General features: G+C 38.4%; 3 protein-coding genes across 10 annotated transcripts in view; 2 read left to right on the top strand and 1 right to left on the bottom strand.

The window, feature by feature from the left end:
* Positions 1-10,156, bottom strand: part of pald1a (phosphatase domain containing paladin 1a) — a 46,110-nt gene extending 35,954 nt beyond the window's left edge. The window contains exons 1-3 of one of the 7 annotated variants that reach the window (XM_023949412.2): positions 9,881-10,156; positions 1,396-1,593; positions 1,138-1,240 (exon numbers count right to left, since the gene is read on the bottom strand). In XM_023949412.2, the coding sequence (XP_023805180.1) occupies positions 1,138-1,240; positions 1,396-1,580 (288 nt within the window). In that variant the 5' untranslated portion in view covers positions 1,581-1,593; positions 9,881-10,156. Of the gene's footprint in view, positions 1-1,137; positions 1,241-1,395; positions 1,594-4,110; positions 4,264-5,026; positions 5,112-6,969; positions 7,350-9,880 lie in introns of those variants that run through there. The other 6 variants (XM_023949414.2, XM_023949413.2, XM_023949415.2 and 3 more) reach the window with 6 other exon arrangements.
* A 910-nt stretch (positions 10,157-11,066) lies between these two features.
* On the top strand, positions 11,067-15,664 carry ndr2 (nodal-related 2). The gene is made up of 3 exons (XM_004080413.5): positions 11,067-11,499; positions 13,253-13,998; positions 15,089-15,664. Exons 1-3 carry the CDS (start codon positions 11,253-11,255, stop codon positions 15,239-15,241), a joined length of 1,146 nt encoding a protein of 381 aa, XP_004080461.2. The 5' UTR covers positions 11,067-11,252; the 3' UTR covers positions 15,242-15,664.
* A 573-nt stretch (positions 15,665-16,237) lies between these two features.
* On the top strand, positions 16,238-20,683 carry lrrc20 (leucine rich repeat containing 20). 2 transcript variants are annotated; one of them, XM_011488234.4, is made up of 5 exons: positions 16,238-16,355; positions 19,463-19,551; positions 19,769-19,918; positions 20,012-20,179; positions 20,266-20,683. In XM_011488234.4, the coding sequence occupies exons 2-5, from the start codon at positions 19,482-19,484 to the stop codon at positions 20,400-20,402; spliced, it is 525 nt and encodes a 174-aa protein (XP_011486536.1). In that variant the 5' UTR covers positions 16,238-16,355; positions 19,463-19,481; the 3' UTR covers positions 20,403-20,683. The 2 variants fall into 2 exon arrangements, with proteins under 2 accessions (XP_011486536.1, XP_004080462.1); XM_004080414.4 differs by lacking the exon at positions 16,238-16,355 and adding an exon at positions 16,829-17,157.
* The last annotated feature ends 741 nt before the right edge of the window (positions 20,684-21,424 follow it).

The raw sequence follows: 21,424 nt of genomic DNA, 5'->3' as shown, positions 1-21,424 counted from the left end.
TTCCGCACCTTTAACCTGATTCTCCTCTCCCTGTTTGCAAACATCACAACTACAGTCTGGTTATTCTGTTGTCTCAACAGCTTCAATCTCTGCTGTGCCGCCTCTATCTCCCATGTTTTCAACTGTGACCCTGAGAACTTGCTCTGAGAAGCAGAGCTGCTTTAGAAACTGAGGATAGACAGAAAAACAAATGCACAAAAAGAAAAAAAAATATATATATGCTAACTGACCTGAAAAACAAGACTTGAAGCACAGAAAATGTTTTTTTCTTACTGTTAAACTTAAAACTGCTAAAATACAAACATTTAACAAATCTTTCCTTGCTTGTTTATTCTAATTTGCTGCTAATTATTATATATTTTTAAAAAAGGGTCAAAAGCAGACTTAACTCCTCGCTTACAAATCTTCCCACCTTTTTCAAGTAGCTTGTGACAGGCAACAAGAAAATACGGTTTGTTATTATGGCCCTTTAGGCCTTATTTGTGCATTTTCCACTAAAAAGTCTGTATAGTTCCAGTGATCACTTGGATAAATCAGTTTGATGAACACAGGACCACAGCTAACTGGTAAAAACTAGGATTTGAGAGGGATTTGGAAGGTGGATTAGGCCACTCAAGTCACAAAAATCCCAAATTATAAGGTTTTAGTCAATGAATGGAGTTCCAAAAGCTAATAGGCCACCTTTAATTGAAGTAGCATGACATTAAAGGAAGAAACCATTCAACTGACTAATTAGGGATTTTTTTACTGAACAAACTCAGGACAGCAAAATCCCTTGGTAAGTAAAAATCCATTTTTTCATAAGACCCAACAAACCAGCTTGACTTATCTTTGTGAAAACAGTTGTGGCCAAAACAAAAAGAAAAAACGGCCACCAGCGTGCCCCTGTGTAACGCGAGCTGCACCGGCCCTTGTGTGTCAACAGAAGCTGTGGGTTAACCCTGACAAATACGGCGTGCTTGAACTACCAGAACTGAGGTGACGGCAGATCAAAGGGGTCGTGGGAGGGTGACAACAGTCCTGCTTCAATGGCTGGCTCTAACCAGAAAACGCCGCATGACAATGCTCCAATACGCCACTCTGCCATTTAACATGTCCCGGGAAAGGTTAAGGCGTAAAAGGGGGCTGGTGCCTTACCTGCACTAGGTAGTGCTCGGGCATAGAGTCTGATATCCGTCCCACTTTGTAGTTAGCCTTGAGGATTTCATCGTGAATCTGAAATTCCTGCCTGCAGTTGTATCTGAAAACCAGACGAAATACAGGCAGGTTAACCATTCATTTACTCATTTAGGCAAGATTAGCTAACGGGGCGATAACAGAATCCAGAAGTCCAGCAGGAGCCTGTGGGGGGGTTAACACCCAACCGTGAGGACGCGGATTCAAGGAGGGACTTACGTGATGACGACGGGTGCAACCTTGTTGGTGATAATAGACTTGGCCTTGCTGTTGTGGATGCTGACCGTCTGGAAGGGGCTCGTGCCGACGGACTGCTTGATGTCGGCCATGCCGTTACCGTGAACTCTCTCGATGGGCGACGCTACAGAAACGGGCTGTTGTGCGGCACTCGCAGTTGTACCCATGCTCCACAAGCTGCTGTGAATGACACCCAACAGGCCGCAAATACGGTCAACACAAACACCTAGAACAGGCCAGATTTAAAAAAGCCTTTTAAACTGCTAAAAAACACTGATTTCACTTCTTTTTTTTTCCTTGGAAGACTAAAAAAAATGAGAAGTTTGTTTGCAATTATTTAAAACAATGTGAAGGCTTTAAGTAAAAAGAATATTTTTGCCAAACTGCATCCAAGATTCTAGAAATTCTGTACTAAAAACCTTAAAAGTTATTATAAAAAACATTTTTATAACATTGTAATCTTCTTTGATGTTGTTTACCCCAAAAATTACACCACAAAAAAACATTTTAACAATAAAAAAGTACCTTGAAGCCTGACTTTTCTCCTCATTTTTTCATTTATGTTTGTTTAGTCTTTAAAGTCCCAATCCAATAATAATTTGATCAATTGTTAAAGCATTCCTAGTGGTCTTTTAATTAAGATGATGCTGTTTTAAGCCAAAATCAAAACATTTGTTGTTTTCTAGGATCACGTTTCTAGAGCGCGACAGGAGATTATCAGAAATTTCCGTCTGAGTTTAGGGGATGGACTGTTAGGTGGAATTAAGACTGCGCTCGATTCCCATCATCTATTTGTTTACACTCTCTCCTGCTAACCCACAGCGCCTTATAACCTAAAAGCTAACAGTAGCGGTGAAACAAAAATGGCGAAATATCCTAGCTATCCAACCGTAAAGGTTTGGAGCCAGAAAACAAAGAAACATGAATCTGTTTATCTGCAAGTAGATGCATCAGAATGGAGCGGAGCAGGAAGTCATCGGCCCGCCCATTTAGCTTTCTACGTCACAACTGAGAGCTTTTATCAAATGGCATTTTTTCATCTTCTCTCGGTTCATCTCAATTTAAATAAAGAAAGACCAGAAATACAGTTTTAAGCTTAAATTATTCATTTACTCATCTTCTACCATTTTTTTTATTCCCTTTTGGGGTTAATTTAGATAGAAATATCAATAAATTACAACTTTGTTAAAGTTAAACCCAAAGGGGAGCACATGTGTTTTTGAAATTTTATTTCTGTAATCATTTGAGCACTTTTTGGAAACAGGAATACTCTAATAAGGAGTTAACTAACGGCTTATACGATTTTTATACCTAAAAAGCATGATCAATATCTTTCATGAAACTAAGTGGAAATTGTTATTTTGAATAAATAGTGCTGATTCTTTCTTTTTGCGTGCTACTGTTATGCTGTAAATGTTTGTGACCCCAACAGAACAGGTTTTTCCTGTTGACTCAAGCTTTTTCTCAAACTATAAGCATCAGTTATTTTTTCTTATGTATGTTGAGTTGTTAATGCATTGCTTAAAGATTATAGATTAATTTGGCCGTGTTGTTTTATTGAATCATTTAAAAAAAAAAAAAAAAAGAGCGAATAGAAGGTCTACATCACATGTGTCAAACTCAAGACTCCGTGTCATTTTTTGTGGCCCGCGAGAGCATAAAAGTTTTTCATTTCTTAGAATAAAAAATAAAAATTGGTGTGTATTTATTCATATCTAGGGGGTATCAGACTTGAAATATCGGATTGGGCGACTATACATTAGGACTTAAACACTGTCCCTATAACCTAACCTGACTGAATCAAATTTAAAAGGCTTTATGCTAAAGTAACAAGCAAACATTTGTTTTCTATGCAACTGTAATTGTCACTTTAGAAAGTTATAAAGAAAGTTAAGTAGATAAATAATGAGTTATTTAAAATTAAGGAGTAGTTAAATTTGTTTTCATTACATTTAGTCACATGTATTGGTAATATCTGGCCCTTTGAGGACAGCTGCTATGCCGATGTTTGACACCCCTGGTCTAGAGTAACCCTTTAAAAACATGAAGCGTCCATTAAAAGCTCTGCAGAATTCCAACATGTCGTTGCTTTGGAAACTACTGCACTGTGAAGGGCAATCTGAAGACTCGGGTCCACAATTCCAAAGTGACATCCGTGCGAGGATGAAAGGATTAATCCGTTATGAGGTTCCACTTGGTGTCAAGAAGCTCAGTCGAATGGCAGCACCCTTTTTTTTTTTTCCATCTCAGCTCAAAGCCCCTCCATGTGATCCGCAGCCTTGAACAGATTGGACTCTCATTGTGCGGAGAGAAGTGGCGGATGAGTCACAGACACTCTCCCTGTTGTTGCGTCTAGAGGTGAGTGGGAAGATAAAACCTCGTACTCTGAAAAACTTTCTACTTTAGACGGTAAAAATGATAGCACCCAGAACTGTTGTTTTGTCTCCATTAAATTAGAAAAAAGTTAAGTTTTCTTTAAAATAGTTTCGGAGCCTAGATAGCAGACATTGTTGTAATAGAGAGGGAAAAAATACACAATAAAATCCAATCTCTACCAAATGTCCATAAAAGGAAGTTTAATAATACTTTCCTCCAGTCGCCTAAACCTATTTCTGTCATCACCAGGCCACCACAAGAAGAAAAACAACAAAACCCTTCCAAAAAAAAGGAATAATCCACTAAAAAGTGCAGTCTTACGAATGAAACAGGGAGTGATCTGCATGTCCAGATCCTTTCCTTTGCTGCTTCTTTTCTGCCATGCTCCCGACAGAAAGTGTGAGAATTTGGTATCACAATCCAAAGAGAAATTGCCCCCTCTGGAAATGTCGTTACCCGCCCCCAAACGACAGGGAACGCCCCCTCTCGGTAGCTGGGAGAGCCCGGCAGTTTGGCACTGACTTTTTTTTCCAGCGGGGATCACCTCCGCTTTGCTCTCTCGCCGTTAGGAAGTGGATTCGTGCAGAGAATCAACTGAAACCGAGGGGGGAAGCAGGAGTACATCTGCTATCCAGATGGCTACACTTCAGCTCTTTTTCACAGGGACAACTTTTTGACACAGATGACAGTTAGGGCGGTCCAAGAGATGCTAAAGTGTAATAATAATTAACTAAGCAGCAAAAAATGTCATCACATTTAGTGATAAAGACATTTTTCCACGCAAAGATGCAGATTAAGTCTCTAAATCTGGCAACATTTTACAAAAAAAAACATTCAAAAAAGCAAGTTTTTAAATATCTCTATAATTAAAAAGATTTAATTAAAAGAAAAATGAAATTTCTGAACTACAAACAAACTTAAGTATGAAAAAAATGCCCATCTTTTAACTTTCTTCCCATTTATTTTTACAAAATAAAACTTTATTATCCTCTCCTTTTTTAAAGGAAATTAAAGAGTTGAGCAGAAGATACCAAAACATCATCAGGACAATCTAAATATGACCGTCATCCACAAGAGCTTCCTGTAAGTTATCGCTTGTAGCTATTTAGAAAACAGGCAGCTTGATACTTCCTGAAGCTTCCGTTTTATAGGCCTCCTGAGAAAATGTGACATTGTTAACCCCCTGAAGAATGTACAGAAGCCTTAAACTGGAGCCCCAGAGGTCCCTCTTCCCTACCTTGCATCTTGTCAGCTGTGCTGCGGGGCCGAGCTACACCCAGAGCATGGCCCTCATCAACAAACACTCACCAATGGACAAACCTGGTCTAGCGGGCAGGCAGCAAGGCGGGGGCCTAAGTAGAAATAGCTCTGGGTCACAAACATCCTCCACAAGAGCCAATCTGGGCATCACAGTGGCTGTTTAGCAGACAGTAAACTCCAAGATTCCATCCAGGAACTCAAACATCGCCTTTATTATTACCTTTGTTTACAAGTCTGAGAACAGGTAAGGAAAGTTTCTCCAAAATGGCACAAATACTTAAATTCAGAGACAGCTCAGTCAGGAGTAAAACCATGGAAACCAAACCCTCGTGCCAGCCAACCAGCGATTGCTCCATTCAGGCCTGCCCCATTTAAATTCTGCCGGTGTCCCGACTTTGCAGCAGCGGCGTCCTTCAGACAAAAGCGTCTGCGAGCAGGAAGGAAGGAGCTCGCAGCTGCAGGATGCGTCTGTTGGTGGCCCGAGGAAGGATGCGGAGCGCTCTTCATTCACAAGAGGTGCAGGGGTTCCAGCGAGGTGGGCATCGGTGGAGAGCACAGAGGGGGATCTTTCAACACAACTTCCTCCATCACGGTGGTGAGGAGCGCCACAAAGCGTGGCTGCAGAACCCGCAAATGGTTCTGCATTCCGCTCGTTTTGTTTACTCTGCCTAACCAATTCAAGGACTTCAATGGTCGCCATGGCGGCAACTCATTCTGTCTGACAATGTTTGCACAATTTTCCCAAATCTTCAGGTTGTGTTATGCATTTTTCAATCACTAGATTAATCTGCACTGGACTGCTTTTATTTACAACCAAATGTAAACCTGATTTCACAATAAAAGCCCAAATAAACCAAACATTTATAACCCTGCAACAAGCAAGAGGAAACACCTAAACAGGAAGTGCTCAGATGTTCTCTCTGAAGTTCTGAAGTTTCCGCCCTGCAGCTGAACACATATCTCATCAATGAGGTCAAAGGTTGCAAACAGCCGTGATTCCACAGGACATTGTTAGTTCCTGCACTAAAAGTCAAGTTCTGAATGGAAATGAGCTCACCGCTTCCTTGTTATTATTATTTTTTTTTCATTTTGTTTTCTTTCAAACTGTACCGTATCATTCATTGTAATATTGTGCTACATTGTAAGTTTCTTCTCAAAGAAATTCTTCAGGAGAAAAGGGGAGTTTTTTTCCCCCCCTCAAAACACAGTATTTAAACCTGCAAACATGCAACTATAATCTTGCGCAACTATAATCTTGCACAGCAAACCTTAAGTGAGTGCAAAGCATCCTGCTTGAGACATTAAAAAAACCAAAGTATGTCAGTACAACTACACAACATACATGCATACCCTTCATCCTGCATTCTTGGTTTCACTGCAGCCTGACACTAAGCTGCAAAAAGCCCTACGCAAGTCTATTTTGGAAACTCTGCCTGTAATTTAGTTCAACCCAGATCTACAGAACTTGAATGCCTCTATGATTTTGTGTCTGCAATGAGACATTCAGGATTTTTTCTGTTTTTTTATTTTTATTTTTTTTTAAACCGCAACATGCAACCACAGTCAGCTCCACCAAGCCAACTGACAGGTCTTTGATCGGTTACACCCATCAAAAATCCTCCTCCTTTAACAGATTACACCCTGATTTGTTTTGTTTTTTTTACAAGATTTTAATCACCGTCCACTTCTTTTAAACTTTTGTGAGTTCAAACAAATTCAAACTTAGCCACGTTTTTTTGTAGTTGGTAATATTCCGGCCAAGTAAACACCCCTTTCAAGACAGAAGAATCTAAAAGGCTGCATGTTTCTATGCAAATATTGAACAAAAATGTATTAATTTGTTTAGGATTTGGTCTAAAATAGCAAAATGTAATTGCTAAAGTATCACACCACAGAAGAAGAGGAGAGTAACTCCGGTACCTGGCATTCAGTTTCCAGCCCCCCTTCTGAAGGATGCACACGTGTGGAAGAAACCACTAAAGCGGCATCCCTGCTGCAGCCAAACGGTGTCAGGCACACATCCTCCCTGGGATGCCTGTCTGATCTGTGAGGCGATCTGTCGCAGACTGTTGATCGAACGACCGCAGGCGGCAGTCCGGACCAGCACGTCCTGAGAAAGCAGCTCAGCGGCAGCGTCCTTCGCTGAGAAAGGCAGACACTCAGAAGGCTCTCCGTCAGAGATGCAGAGAGTCTGAAGGCATCTTCCCTTGACGGCTTTCTTACTTTTTTTTTTTTTGAATGCGTGAGGTACAAAGCTGCTCAGAAATGCATGTGAATGTACGTGTGTGTAAAAAGGATGTGGAGGCGGACCCTGAGAGGCATACTCATCATCAAGAGGATCCAATCGCTAATCGGAGCCTCCTGGCAGCACCTTTTACCCGTACAGCAAACCTTTTAGCAGCTGCATGAAACACATCAGAAAATTTGGATTTTAAAGGATTTGGTGTCTCAGCTGCAGCACTCACCGACATGTGAGCCTGCCAGGAGGCATCACGCAGGCCTAATTAACCACAATGCTTTAATTAGTCCATTCATTAGCAGTTAACACATGCCATGTTGAAGGCAAACAGGCTTACAGCTGGGCAAATACTTGGATTTAGGCTTGGGGTTGAGCGGCAGAAGGCTTGACCAGAAAAAAAAAAAAAAGACAATTCCACCAAACAAACATGATTCCTGTAACCACGCTTAAGTTAAAGCGAGGACTGCAGGTGGCTAAACAAACGTATAGGGTAGTTCTCCAACACGCTGGCTGGTCGAGGGGAAATTTCTTCCACATAAGAATGCGTAATCAACCATCTCTGTTCACATGGAGCTTGTTGGCGAGAGCAATTTTCAAGATATGGATGAAAAAAATAATAATCTGCAGCTGCCACACCTGTTCCTTCCTGCAGCGGCGCAGGCCAAGACTGAAGCTATTGCAACATCACAGGCGTGGGACTGAAACCCTCCCGCGGCCTGAAAACCTCCAAACATAAACGACTCAGTCGGGGATCAAGAAGATTTACAGGAAACCGAACGATATCAAGACGTGCAGGTCTGCTTCAAGGATGAGGAATTTAGGTGAAGTATAGCCTCTTTAAAAGACATAATATTTAATACACATCCTGACGGCTTCACTTAATTCTGCGGAAGAAATTGAAGAAGAGGAAGTTCTGACACACATTAGGTAAAACATCCTACCCTGCCTCACATCCGAGTGGGAAAAAAAAGCATGTGGTTCATATCACTTATCTTGTCCAAATCCTCTCTAGGGTCTGACATCTGTCTTACCCATGAAAGCCAGTTTGTTAAACGTCTAGAAACAGAAGAGTGCCAAAACTGTTATCTTGCAATCTTTAACTATGACCGCATATTTAAAAGTTGTCGTCTGTTAATAATCCTTTATGCAAAAATGGCAACGAATGCTAATCCAAAAGCGAAAAAAAGATATTTTTTCAAAATATTTGGCATTTGATCTAATGTTAAATGGTCAAATGAGACACCTAGTGGTAGAAATGAGTTACTGCACTTTGGGAGAGCAGATCAGAACTTTTGAACGATTGTTTTTTTTTTATTTGTCATTTCATCCTTCAAAAGGGAAGAATAAACCCTGAAGTTATAGCTATAACAGTTACAACTTCCCTCTCTTTCATTAAAAAAAGAGAAAGAAAATTGATCAAAGTTTTACCAAGAACAAACAAATTTAACTAAATAACTGAAATTTAAAGCAGTAACCTTGCTGAAAGGATTTTGGATTGACCTCAACTTCACCTTGCATTCAACTATATATGTCTATTTAATATAGGCATTTGCACCCCAACATGGTCAAATGTGATGACTTTCAGCAATTTTTACATTTTCTTCCAAATTTCTTAATGAAAACAGGATCATTGTCAGCAGTTTTAACAAATACCTCTGCACGTCTCAAGCATCCCATCATAAACATGGGACTTAGACAGCATCTCATGACAAATGATTTCGAAATGCACTTCTTTTCAACTCTTTCACTTAATTATTATTATTTTTTTAATCTGGTTACTTATTCACAAGAGGTGTTTTGTGTCCTTGCTCCTGATTAATTGTGATAATACCCCTAAGTGTGATCTAGACCCCCATTTGACGAGAGCTGGTTTCTAGGTAAACTGATCTGCCCAGAGGAGGCCGGTCCCAGCTGGACGGACCCAAATGAGACAAAAAAGCCAGAGCTCCAGAACAATACATCAAAGAGTGTCTTTTGCTTTTGACTTACATGCCCAGAGACCTCTCACACTTGAAGTGTCACATTTCATTAAAGCAGTCTCTTTTTTTTTAATGGCCCCCAAATACTCCTGCAAGTGATTTAACCTAATGACAAGACAAAAAAAACTGTTTAGCTGCAATCTGATTCATTTTAGGTTATTTTGGATGCGTGCAGGTTTATCGAATGATTTGTTTGACTGTTTGTTTGTACTTTTTTTTTTAAGATAAATTTCAGACTTTAGATGACTATGAGATTACAAGCTGTGGTGGTAAAAAGGTGGGGGGGATAAAACATATTATTCACGTTGATTTTCCCACATTTGCTAATTAACATGTGAAGTTTTGGCTAAAGCTAACTTGATTTATAGCTGGATTCTGGTGGGCGCTACAGCAAAAGATGCAGTCAATGTGGCGAGCACATGCTAAACTCCCATCAGCCCCTAAAATACTCTAAATGTTTAACAGAAAACGTTTCCCCCGTGGGGGAAAGAAAACCCCAAGATAGATAAAAGCTATGACGCTAAAAAAGGACATTTTCTTGGGGTCAGAAAGCGCTAGGTTGTCTGCTAGAGTGATTCGTTTACCAAGAGCTGTAAACTTTGAAACGACTCACCATTCAGCAGACGCTTGACGAAAAGAAGTCTTGAGGAAGCATGTTGTTTTCCGAGGCTCAAACAGACTAAATCGACAGATACAGCTGATGCGCCGAGCTTTTGGTTTGAGTAGGTGTGTGGTACAGTCCCCGGCGCGGATGTATCCCTCCTGAAAATGTATCTCCTGAAATTTTCTCCTGAAATTTACGAGGAAAACGGTTTAGCTCAGTGTGGACAACGGCGCATGCGCACGCATTCGCCTCAATAGATGCTAGTACCCATCAAAATACAACAAATCGTTTTAAAACCCCTTTTGTAGTGAGACACTTTAGAACTAGTTTTTCACTAAAAATAAGTATCAATAATAACTTTTCCCCATCAGTGTATAAAAATAATGTCAGATGTTTTATTAGTAGTATAAATAAAAACGATCGTAGATTCATCTAATGGAAGCCCGTACATTATATATATATATATATATATATATATATATATGTGTGTGTGTGTGTGTGTAAAAAATATATAAAAGATATTTATATATATAAAAAAGAAAGAAAAATCTTCTATCCTTTCATGTTTAGAGGTGTCAAAAATGAATATGTTTGTTATTCATTCCATTTTGAGAAAAAAATAATCTTTAATTGATTTGTAAGTGAGTAATGACGCGAGTGACATTGCTGTATTTGCAGATTTGTTAGTATGTTAGTATTTTTATTAAATTATTATTTTTTTAATTATTTTGACTCAAAAACAATTATCCCTCCAATGTGATGGCAAATGGAAAGTAAATTGATGAACAGCAGTTGTAAAGAAAATTAGTCAGCTATTGGGGCTTGAGTGCTCATCCATTACAGCCTTTCTTATAAAAGCCAATTACCGCTGAAAAGCTTATTTAAACGTGTGATAAATGTTTGAATTGTGAATGTTCATCTTTTTTTTATTTATTTTTTTGTCCTGAGCTAAACTAACGGATGCTGTGTTAATAGGTATTTTGCTTTAAATTTATTAGTTTAGACATCTGTTTTGTTTTGGTAACTGTCTGCTTCATTAGGGGCCAATTGGTGGATTTTCGTCCTCTTTCTCCATTTTAGCATTTCAGTACTGGTAAATCAGACTATTAAGAAACCACTTTTCATGTTCTGATGGGGACCATAGCTGCAGAAGCGACAGAAACATTGTGCAAACACAACGTTGCGCCTGGCGCAAACACGCATCCAGCCCTCCCCATTAGCACCCGAATAGACGATGAGCTGTCATGTTGCAGCTCTTGAAGACGTACGTCAATTTCCTTTAATGTTCTCAACCACCCGTTAAACATAAAGGTGGGTGGGTGAGGCTATATAAGACAGCCCTAATCTCACGGGGAGAAGAATTTGCCATGAACGGGCTGAGATGATGCGCGCACTGAGAGCGCTGGCCATTGCGTCGCTGCTGGCGCTGCTGGCTCACGGGACTCCGGACTCCAGTGGATTTTTCATGAAGTCGGCGGAACGCTCCTTAGCCCTGGACAGATCGGTGGGATATCACCTGCCAACGTACATGATCAATCTCTACAGGAACTTCAAGTCAAATCTATCCAGGCCTTTGGATAATTTGGAGCGCAAGCGCGCAGACACAGTGAAGAGCCTGGTGGCAAAAAGTAAGATCTGGGTTTCTACTTATATACATATATTTTGGTGTCAACCAAGCAGGATTTCATTTTAAGTGAAGCTAGAATCGGAGTCAGCTCTTCTGGTATGTTGTTGTCCTTGTTGCTCAAGTGTCGCCCTGTCACTGCGCGCCAGACGACCTCAGAGACGTTCAATCCACATCCCGCACAAGAGCCAATAACCATGCAAGGATCAGCGTGTGAAAAGGACGGGTTTCTTTCTAATTCTCAAAGCAACCCCCCCAATGGGTGATGTTGATTAGGTACCTCGCCAGACATCCCTTATACAAATCTCTTGGGTCAAATCAACAACTTCTCCTTAGTTCTTTTTTCACACTTGGTCTGATTAGATTAGAGCTCGGGATTGAAAGGTGGCACAAGTGGAGTGCGCAGGCAGGCGTGCTCATTTCACATCTCTGCAAAGTGTTATTTGTTTGGAGCAAGGATATGCAGGAGCCAGGACCTGCGTGGATGCATGAATGATGATTAGTTTCGGGATTTTTTTTTTACCTGAGTGGATTAATGATGGTGGCGGTTTGCACTTTTAATCAAGAGCCAAACTCAATTATCCAACACAAAGTTTAGATGCTGCAAGCACTTTAATCCCGCAGATTAATTTGAGCCACACCTCATTATTTAGGGTGAGCATCAGGTTGCATGACCTGACCGGATTAAAGTTGATTTATTTAAACAGGCCCAACTCCCCACCAATGTTGTTTGATAAGGCACTATAGAAATGCAATAAAAAAGACAAACAAATATTCGAGATTGTAACATTCCACTAAAACCAAATTATATTAAGTAGGGATGTAACAGTTCATTTTAATGATTTAATTTATATCAGATACGATTCATACTTGATATTGGTTTATTTTGAATTTTTTGACCAAATATTAATCCAGGACATCTTTAGCCAAAATAGTGTGATTTAGAGATTAATATCTGGGTGCTGAAAAGTTCAGGTGAAGTTTATATATTCCTTGAATTTCTGGTAAAATAATCAAGTAAAAATCAAATATGTGTACAAAAAAAACAAGATTTCATGTCAAATCCATTCACATTTTAGTTTCATAAAGTTAATCTCACTGTTGTCACTGTGGAACCAAACTGCATGGTCTCATTCATTCATCTTCTAAGCCGTTTTGTCCCTTTAGGGGTCACGGGATCTTTGAAAATCTTAATTGTTTACACACATAGGACTGTAATGATGGATTGATCATTTTTTGCTGCCATCACATGTGTGTTGTCCTCTGTGATGGCATTTGGTCGTTTTTACACCATAGTAAAATAAGCCTACTATGTCTCAATCCAAGATGTTCCAATGTTGGCATACTAGGTTTCCTTTTTCATTTTGAAGCATTTTTATAATAGAATAGGTCCTTCCGATTAACAACATAGGAATGTCAGTCAATTATTAAGTTGATTAATTGTTATAACCCTAATATTCAGGGTATTTTAATTATTGCCAACATAAGTGAGCAACAGATTACATAGAAACTGTTTCAAAACTTTGTCCTTCTTGAATGTGCTGTTCTGACTGTGAAAAGGACTTTTCCTAAATGGAAAAGCAGGAAGTAACCAGATTTGGTAAGGAAAACCACAAAAAAGCAAGTTAGTCATTTAGAATAATATCTATTTTTTTTCCCCTCTCTATTTTGGTCAATATGTGTACATATACACATTTCATAATAATGTAATGTCCAGCAATTTCAGCTGATCAAATACTTCTGTTTTCACACATCAGATCTGAAATACAGACGTGGACGCTGGGTGGCAACTTTTGACCTTCGTGCCTTGCTCACTGACATCCACATCCAGGCAGCGGAGCTGAGAATCAAAGTTCCTCTGGCCATGAATGCCTCCAACATCACAGTGGAGGTGCATCACCAGAGGAAGCAGCTGGTGGGGGTGCTCTCTCAATCGTCCCTAGTTACTTCATCACACAGCTGGAAGGTGTTCAACATCACCAATCCTCTGCTGGGCTGGCTCAGGGGGAATTCCAGAACTGGTGACCGACCCAAACGTGTCTCCAGACGGAGGAAGGAGGAGAAGAAAAAAAGAGGATCGCCTGTTCTGGATCGGCCGGTTTATGTTGCAAGCGCAAGAAAGGAGCTCCTCAAGAGTGACCAGGCCTTGCTGGTTGTCTTCTCACACACGGGGTCTGATGGGAACTCAAAGGCCAAAGCGAGCCTGCTCCACACAGCTGAACAATCCAAGTTTTTGTCCCCCGCTGAAATCAAAAGGGTCCAAGGCCTGAAGAGGCGTCGGAGCAAGCGAGGACACAGAGAACAAACAGCAATCTCGCATGTGTTCAGGAGAGGGGGAGAAAAATCTCTCTGTCGCAGAGTGGACCTGTACGTCGACTTTATTCAAATTGGATGGGGTTCTTGGATCATCTTTCCTAAAAAATACAACGCCTTCCGCTGTGAAGGCTCCTGCCCTGGTCCATTAGGAGAAGACCTAAATCCAACCAATCATGCTTACATGCAGGTAAACGTTTGTGGATCCATCTTACTTTTTTTCAGAACTTACATCAGATGGAAAACACTCTCAGTGACTTGCTATTAACAGGCAGAACATATTTCCAAAATTAACTGTAATAAAATAAAAATGCATTTTCAGGAAATTTTAGAAATCCAAATGCAGTTTAAATATTATGACTTATATTAGACACTAAAAAATAAGAAAATGAACCAAAAACTACAACATAATAGTAATTCTCAAAGAGAGAGATGAGGACTTGGTCAAATGAAAATAAAAAATTGCCAAAAACCTTAGAAATTTTTTTAGTATTACTTTACCCAAACCCCGGGGTCTGCAACCTGTAGCTCTTCTATACCTTCATTGTGGCTCTTTGACTTTGAAGAAAAATGCTAAGGATTTGAATAAATAATAAATTTGATAGTTACGTTTTTTTCTTTTTAGTTTTTTAAACTAATTTGATTTATGTTTTTTTTAACAACTGCTGACATAACAATTAATCAAGAGACATTGAGAGCTTTACCATTCCTCAAAAAAAAGTGTCAGGCAACTACGCAAAATGATGGTCAAAGGTTTGATCTATTCTCAGGGTAGTTTATTATTAGAATACGTTTAAAATTATATTCTTACCATACTGCTGTTCAGAGACAAAATTCTTAAAGTATACTTGCAAATCTACTGCAGCAGGATTTTATTTGACACAGGATGCATTTTATTTTGAAAGGAACTAGAATGTGCTGTTGTCAAATTAGTAATATAAGACTGTTATACTTCAATTTGTGTATTTTTTTTTAACTTTACAAATAAATGTGCTTTGTGGCCAGAAAAATTAGTAAAATATATATATTTTGGTAAGTAAAACACAGGACCAAATGGCTCTTTTAGCATTAACGCTACACTTCTTGTAAGAATAAAAAGCACAAAGTAAACTTACACTAACAACTTTCACATTGTTTTTTTTATGTTGGTCTCTAAAATGTAATAAATATCATTGGTTGCTAAAAAAAAAATCGAATTAAATATTTTACAAAGAAATTATCTTTATTAAATGTGTGTATGAAATTCTAAAGTAACTATATCTTTTTTTGTCTCTTTCCAGAGTCTTTTGAAGCATTATCATCCAGAGCGCGTGGCAGCGGCATGCTGCGCCCCCACCAAAATGAGCCCCCTCAGTATGCTGTACTATGAGAATGGAGAAATGCTTCTTCGTCATCATGAAGACATGATCGTGGACGAATGTGGCTGCCAGTGACCACAGCGACAAATGTCGGTGTTATGGAGCACCATTTAGGCACAGGCAGGTAGCCATACTGAAAGAAGATAAACGATTTCGGAATAACAGGGCCAAAAAAAAAGACACTTAACCAGAAAAAAAAAGCTCTTTGATGTTTGTCAGTGTGCACTATTAATTTGCATCTGATCCACATGCAGACACTTTATTATTGGTTCTGGTTAATAGGAAGACCAATGTTGGTATGAGATTTGCTGAAATACAATCTAAAATTTAGCTACTGTCACAATAAATGCAGGGTTAGTTTGCTGTCCCTCACCAAGATATAGGTACAAAGGAAATTGCAATGTTCTTGAATATTTCAGCACTATTCTATTGTGTAATGCAAAATTTGTCACTGGGAACTAATGTGTATTTATTGTAAATAAAAAATTATTTATGTCTATTTGAATGTGTGGTTTTCTTATGCCACACGATCTATTGGTAACACATTCTCAGAGTGTGTGTGTGTGTGTGTGTATGAAAAGATGAGAGAAGTCTGTAACGTTCATCATAGATATAACTGAAAGCAAGAATTCACAATGCATGATTTAACATTTATTGTTGACCAAATACCAATTTTCTGCACCATTTTACAAATATTTATTTAAAAATCATAAAATGTGCTTTCCTGAATTCTTTTTTTGCATTCTCCTTCACAGTGAAGGTCTAACTATGATTACCATTTTAGAACATTTTTAAGTGGAAAAAAGTACAATCAGCCAAATACTTGTTTTTGTCACACTTCATATTTGGCTGTTAAATTTTATATTTCATATTCACAAACAATATATGTTTTAACTAAACCGATGCTTAGCTGGTATTTCTAAAACTGTGATTTACAAAGTAGCTGAATACCAAAAGAGATTTTTCCAGTGTTGCAGTTGCTCACAGCTTCCACATTGAAATTACACCACTGAATAGAAGTAGGGATCCAGCACTTACTGTAAAGTGGCAGGTGTAACAATGGCAAACTAAACTCTAGTCTTTTGAGGCCAGTGAGTTTATTGTATTCTAGTCTTTTGAAAAAACAGACTACACAGGAATTTTACAGAAATTTCACAGTGAGCGAACTGGATACAAATCTAATTCAAAGGTAAGACAATATTTACCTTCTTATTCCAGAGTTAAACAAAATAAACATTAGATTGTAGCTACAAATCAACACATTATTTGTTTTAATTTATTCAAAATTATATGCAGTGGGGTAAATGAGTAAATCAAATATTTTCAGAGATTATTTGGATCGCTTTTAACTTTTAAGTTGCATATTTTGCAAAGAAAAAATAGTTATCCTTCATTTCATCTGGGATGTTTGTGATGTGTCTGTATAAATGAAAAACATTCAGTTCAAATTCAGTAGAAAAATATAAAATAAAAAACAACTGATGTTTGAGATGAATAAAAATACAAATAAATTGTTGGAAATTGGGTAATGTTAATTCTTGCCTTATGTAGTGTTTTAGATTCACGTACAACTTTTTTTTAAAAGTTATTTTTATCCTGTTAAAACCATAGCCATTTATAAACTCCCACTGCGCACCGCGTCAGCACATAAGTGACATCATCCATTCATCTACTTCTATTAGCCGGCTAGCAACTGTTAGCACGTGCTGCATAAGGCTAAATTTAGTTTATACTCGAACAATGAGCACTGCAAAGTTTTTCCTTTTTATTTTATATTTTTATAACCATATTCATATTTGCCTTACATGCTACAAGTTTTAATTTCGCTTAAAATGGCAATGTTTTAAATTACTATAGACTTTCCTGTTTTGATTTTTGTCATGTTGCAATAAAGTTATACAAAGGGAGAAAAAAACACAGCCGTGTAATGCTAGCTTGTAAGATCCCATACCGGTGAAGCTAACCCTGACAGCTGCGAGGCACCGGTTGGGGTAAGTTTCTGCTTCACGTGGCTTAATGAAAACTTGAACTTTTTTTTTTTTTTTTTTTTTTTTTTTAAATATAAATGATTATACGATTTTTATTGGTTGTACGACAGCTCATCGCCCTTTTTTTATACTGTTTTAAAAATCATTAACATACTTTTAAGCATGTTTAACCATTCAAAAAACCGAAAGCTTCTAGTTACAACACTTTAGCAACTTAATTACTACTCAATACGTCACTTTTATACATTACTGTAGTTACAATGATAGTAACGTATGCATTACAGTTGATTAATCATTGAAATAGTAAATGTCTTAAAAGCAGCAAACCCATTTAAACTTAAATTAAGGAGCCAAATTTCCTTTTTAGGCTTTACATCCAAACACTTCAGTTTTAATTTTTGCTTTCTTAATAAGTGTGGTTGGTCATTTTTCTTTCTTTCCTCACAGAGCCAATGTCTTTCTGTTCTGTTGTAGCTTGGTTGGGTAAATTTAACCTGCACCTTTAGTTCTTCTAAGGCACACCTGTCTCTAGTTCTTACCACAGGGTATAAGGGCCACCCTTAAAAGACAAAAAAAAAAAAAACAATCAATATATGAGAATAGAGTTCTAAAATTATAAGAAATAGTTGAAAGTTTTATAAGAAATTTGACCTACAGTTATGGGGGGAAAAAATCAACAATTTGCAAGAAAAAAGTGTTATCCTAGGCTTCAGAATGTCACAATTTTACAAGAAAAAGTTGTCCATTTTTGAAAATAAAATGTTACATTTAGCTTGTGAAATATTTCAACAAAGACAGCAAACTTTACCTGTTTCACTTACGTTGCAGACAATTCTGAAAAACCAGATGGACATTACACTCCTCAAGAATCTCGCTGAATCGACTTTTTTTGTAAATGTACAACTTTATTTAAAAAAAATCCTGTATTTCTCCATGTAAAATTACGACTTTTTAAATCATAAATTTAGGTATGAAAAATGAAACAATATGTAGACTTTTTTTTATCTTATAACAGTTCTCAGTTCAGTAATTAGTCATCAGGATGAAGTGTGTGCAGTTAATCCAAAACTAGGCTCTCTCAATCCAGCTAAACAGGAATTGAACTAAAGCGAGGTTAGCTGCAAAACAAGCACGGCAGTAGTTCTCGATGAACATGGTTGGAGACACCTGGTCTGAGATAACTGTCTAGCCTCACAAAAAGAGCCTCAATGTTGATTTTTTGTGCAGTCCCATCTCCACCTTAAAATCCTCAGTCACACCTACATAACATCTCACCACTATCTTCCAGCTCCCATACATGTCCTCAACAACTCTAATCTACTTCTCTGCTACTCCAGACTTGCTCATCCAAACCACAGCTCTCCTCTCTGTATCCTGTCTTACATTCTCTGGTTCTATAAAGACACAATGCAGCTCCTTCTGGGGTTTTCTGTCCTTTCCAGCATCATCAAAGCAAATTTTGGATCTGTGGTTCAACCCTACTGCTGCTCACAAATGTTCACTTCTGTCTTCAACCTGGCTTCCAGTACTTTTCCCCAAAACTTCATTGAGTTATTAATCAGCTTATTCATCTGTAGTTTACATAACTCTTCATGTCTTTTTCCCAAAAATGAGAACCAGAATGCTTCTCCCTCATTTCTCTGTCATCCTCAGACAGACACTCAATCCTCTGAGTCCAAACCTCTACTGCTACCTCTCCTAAACACTTCCATCCCTCCACAGTGTGTTATCAGGACAAATTCCCTTTCCACTCTTCATCTTCTTCTGTCTTCCTCACTTCATCTTCACTGATCTTTGTTACTTCCCGCTGTACAACAGCTACCTCTTGTCCTCTGTGCTTTCTAACATTTTTTGTCCTTTATCTGCTCTTCAAATTCTGCTTCCATCTGTCCATCACACTTGTGAAACTTGTCCACACTTTTTCATCTCTGTTCTTGATCACTCTAACCTGCTGCACATCCTCCCATCTGCTTTGCCAACCTGTACAGATCCTCATTTACCTTCTTTGTTTCTACGGTGGTCTTTTTTTGGCCTTTGCCACCTTCACTTTCACTTTCAATTAGTTCTGGCCTGAAATTCTTCATTCCAAGTGTCTTCAGCTGTTTCCTTATTCGAGATGACCCACCAGGTACTCTCCTCCCCTGAGTCTTAATTATGTTTTAAGTCATGATTCAAAACACAGATACAGTCATGGACTGTGTGGTTTATACTGAAAAGCTATAAAAAACAAAGAGATTGCATGCAACTACAGATTTGATCATGTACGTGTTTACTGTTGACATGCAGTGGTTTGCTTCTTCCAATATAGAAACAAACACTGATCAAAGATGGCAGAGGCAGTAGCAAATGTGGTCCAAAGAATTTATGCAGTGATGGAGGGGGACAAAGATAGTCTGGGTAAGTAAAAAAAGAAAGGTTTGCTATTTTTACTGTTTTAGAGCATCTTGATAGATAATCTGACGTTATCTAAAACTGTACCAGCAGATGGCGACAGAGGGACAAAAGAAATCTGTGCTGCTGTAATTCCCCAGCCTGTATTACTTTTGGGTTTTCATCATTTTCCCGCTGCATTAATGCTTTTATAATGTCAAATTTGTGCAATTCTTCTGTGCAGACCTGTCGAACTGCCAGCTCACTTCTTTCCCTGAGGGTGTGTTCCAGCTCCTGAGGGGAGTCAGTGACAACATTCACGTCATTTCATTGGCTAACAATGAGATGAAGGCCATTTCCAGCAAGTTTTTCTCAACTTTCACTCAGCTCAAAGGTAGAAAAATATGCCAAATAGTTGACTTAAAGCAAACTTATGTATGTTGTTGACAAAGATGTTCACTTCTCTCGGGTTTTATTTGCTTTCAAGAGGTTGATCTACAAGGAAATGTCCTCACCAAGCTCCCCGACAACATTGCAGAACTGCAGCATTTGACTGCCGTCAATCTGGCTAATAACAGCTTCTCAGCCTTCCCTGATAAGCTTACAGAAATAGCCACCCTGGAGAGGATCAACCTGGAGGGAAACCGCATCGCCGGTAAAAACGCCTTAATCTGTCCTGTTGTGAACAGTGACGTTCCCAAAATAACCAGTTTTTCTCTTTTCTCTTGCTTTTCTCAACAGAGATACCCGTGGAGAAACTGTCCGACATGGCGGCGCTGAAGTGGCTGAACGTGAGGTCAAACCCTCTGAGCTCCAGCACTCAAACTGCTCTGCAGTCTCCCCACAAATTTGATGTTTTGTCAGCAAATGAGCCTTAGACTCTATGCAAGTGTGATCAATATATTATTCTGAACTGGTTGTGGCTTTAACTACTGAAGCTGTAAACTTTAAAGTGGCGGCTCGGTGATGGGATACAAACTTGAATGGGGAGAAACAGGAATTTCTGATGATGGAAAAACTCCATCCAGATGCCTTTTTTTTATCATTTAGGATACAATTTCTCTCTGTGTTCATAACCGGGCTTTCAAATGCTTTGAGTTTTCCTGCCTTATTTATTACTTTGATTTTTCACATCACAAATAAACAGTTTTGAAATTTTTCCAGACTTTCTTTCTTTTTTTTTAACCTTTTGTCTTATTTAGCCTCTGTATCAGGGTTGAAAAAGATCTCAGGAAAGTAGAAGAGGAAGCCGTTTAGCTGGTGAAGTTTTTACTGCGAAGACACAAAAATAATGTATTTAACATTCAAATGTACCGTAGTACAAAGAAACAGAGAATAAGAATTTATTTAGACAGTTCATAGTTATGAAAATTATGAAGCAGATGATCAAATCAGGATCTTACTTGGGGTTTTTATTACCTCAAAAAGCAATAGCTGAGGCTAAAGGCAATTATAGAAAATTGAGATTGCCCCTTTACAGTGATAATATGATTCATAAAGCACATGGTTTGTAAATTTTTTTGTCTTTAAAAACACATTTTGTATTAAAGGGTTAAAAGCATTTTCAGAGCAACAAAAGCAAAAATCTCAATCTCAAAAAAGAAATACTTTCACGGATTACACTTGTCAGCTACATTATGGCAGTCCAGCATGAGTATTTATGTTCTATAGGATATCTGAAATGTTCCGTAATCCTAATTCTTGCACCATAATCTGTGCATATGCATAAAACGCGCCTAAAAACAGAACTTTGTAGAAAATTGAATTCCTTTAGCCTTTCTGTTTTTCTACAAACCATCCAAAACTCCTTAAACACATTTGGATTTGATTTATAAGGAGCTTTTTCAAATCACATTTTATTCTGACTGATACAGCATTTTGGCACAATTAAAATCCTAAG

Source organism: Oryzias latipes, chromosome 19 (assembly GCF_053564925.1).
Source record: "Oryzias latipes strain Hd-rR chromosome 19, Olatipes_Hd-rR_3.1".
Lineage (NCBI taxonomy): Eukaryota > Metazoa > Chordata > Actinopteri > Beloniformes > Adrianichthyidae > Oryzias > Oryzias latipes.
The sequence above is the reverse complement of the archived record's forward strand: the minus strand, read 5'-3'. Positions and strand labels throughout refer to the sequence as shown.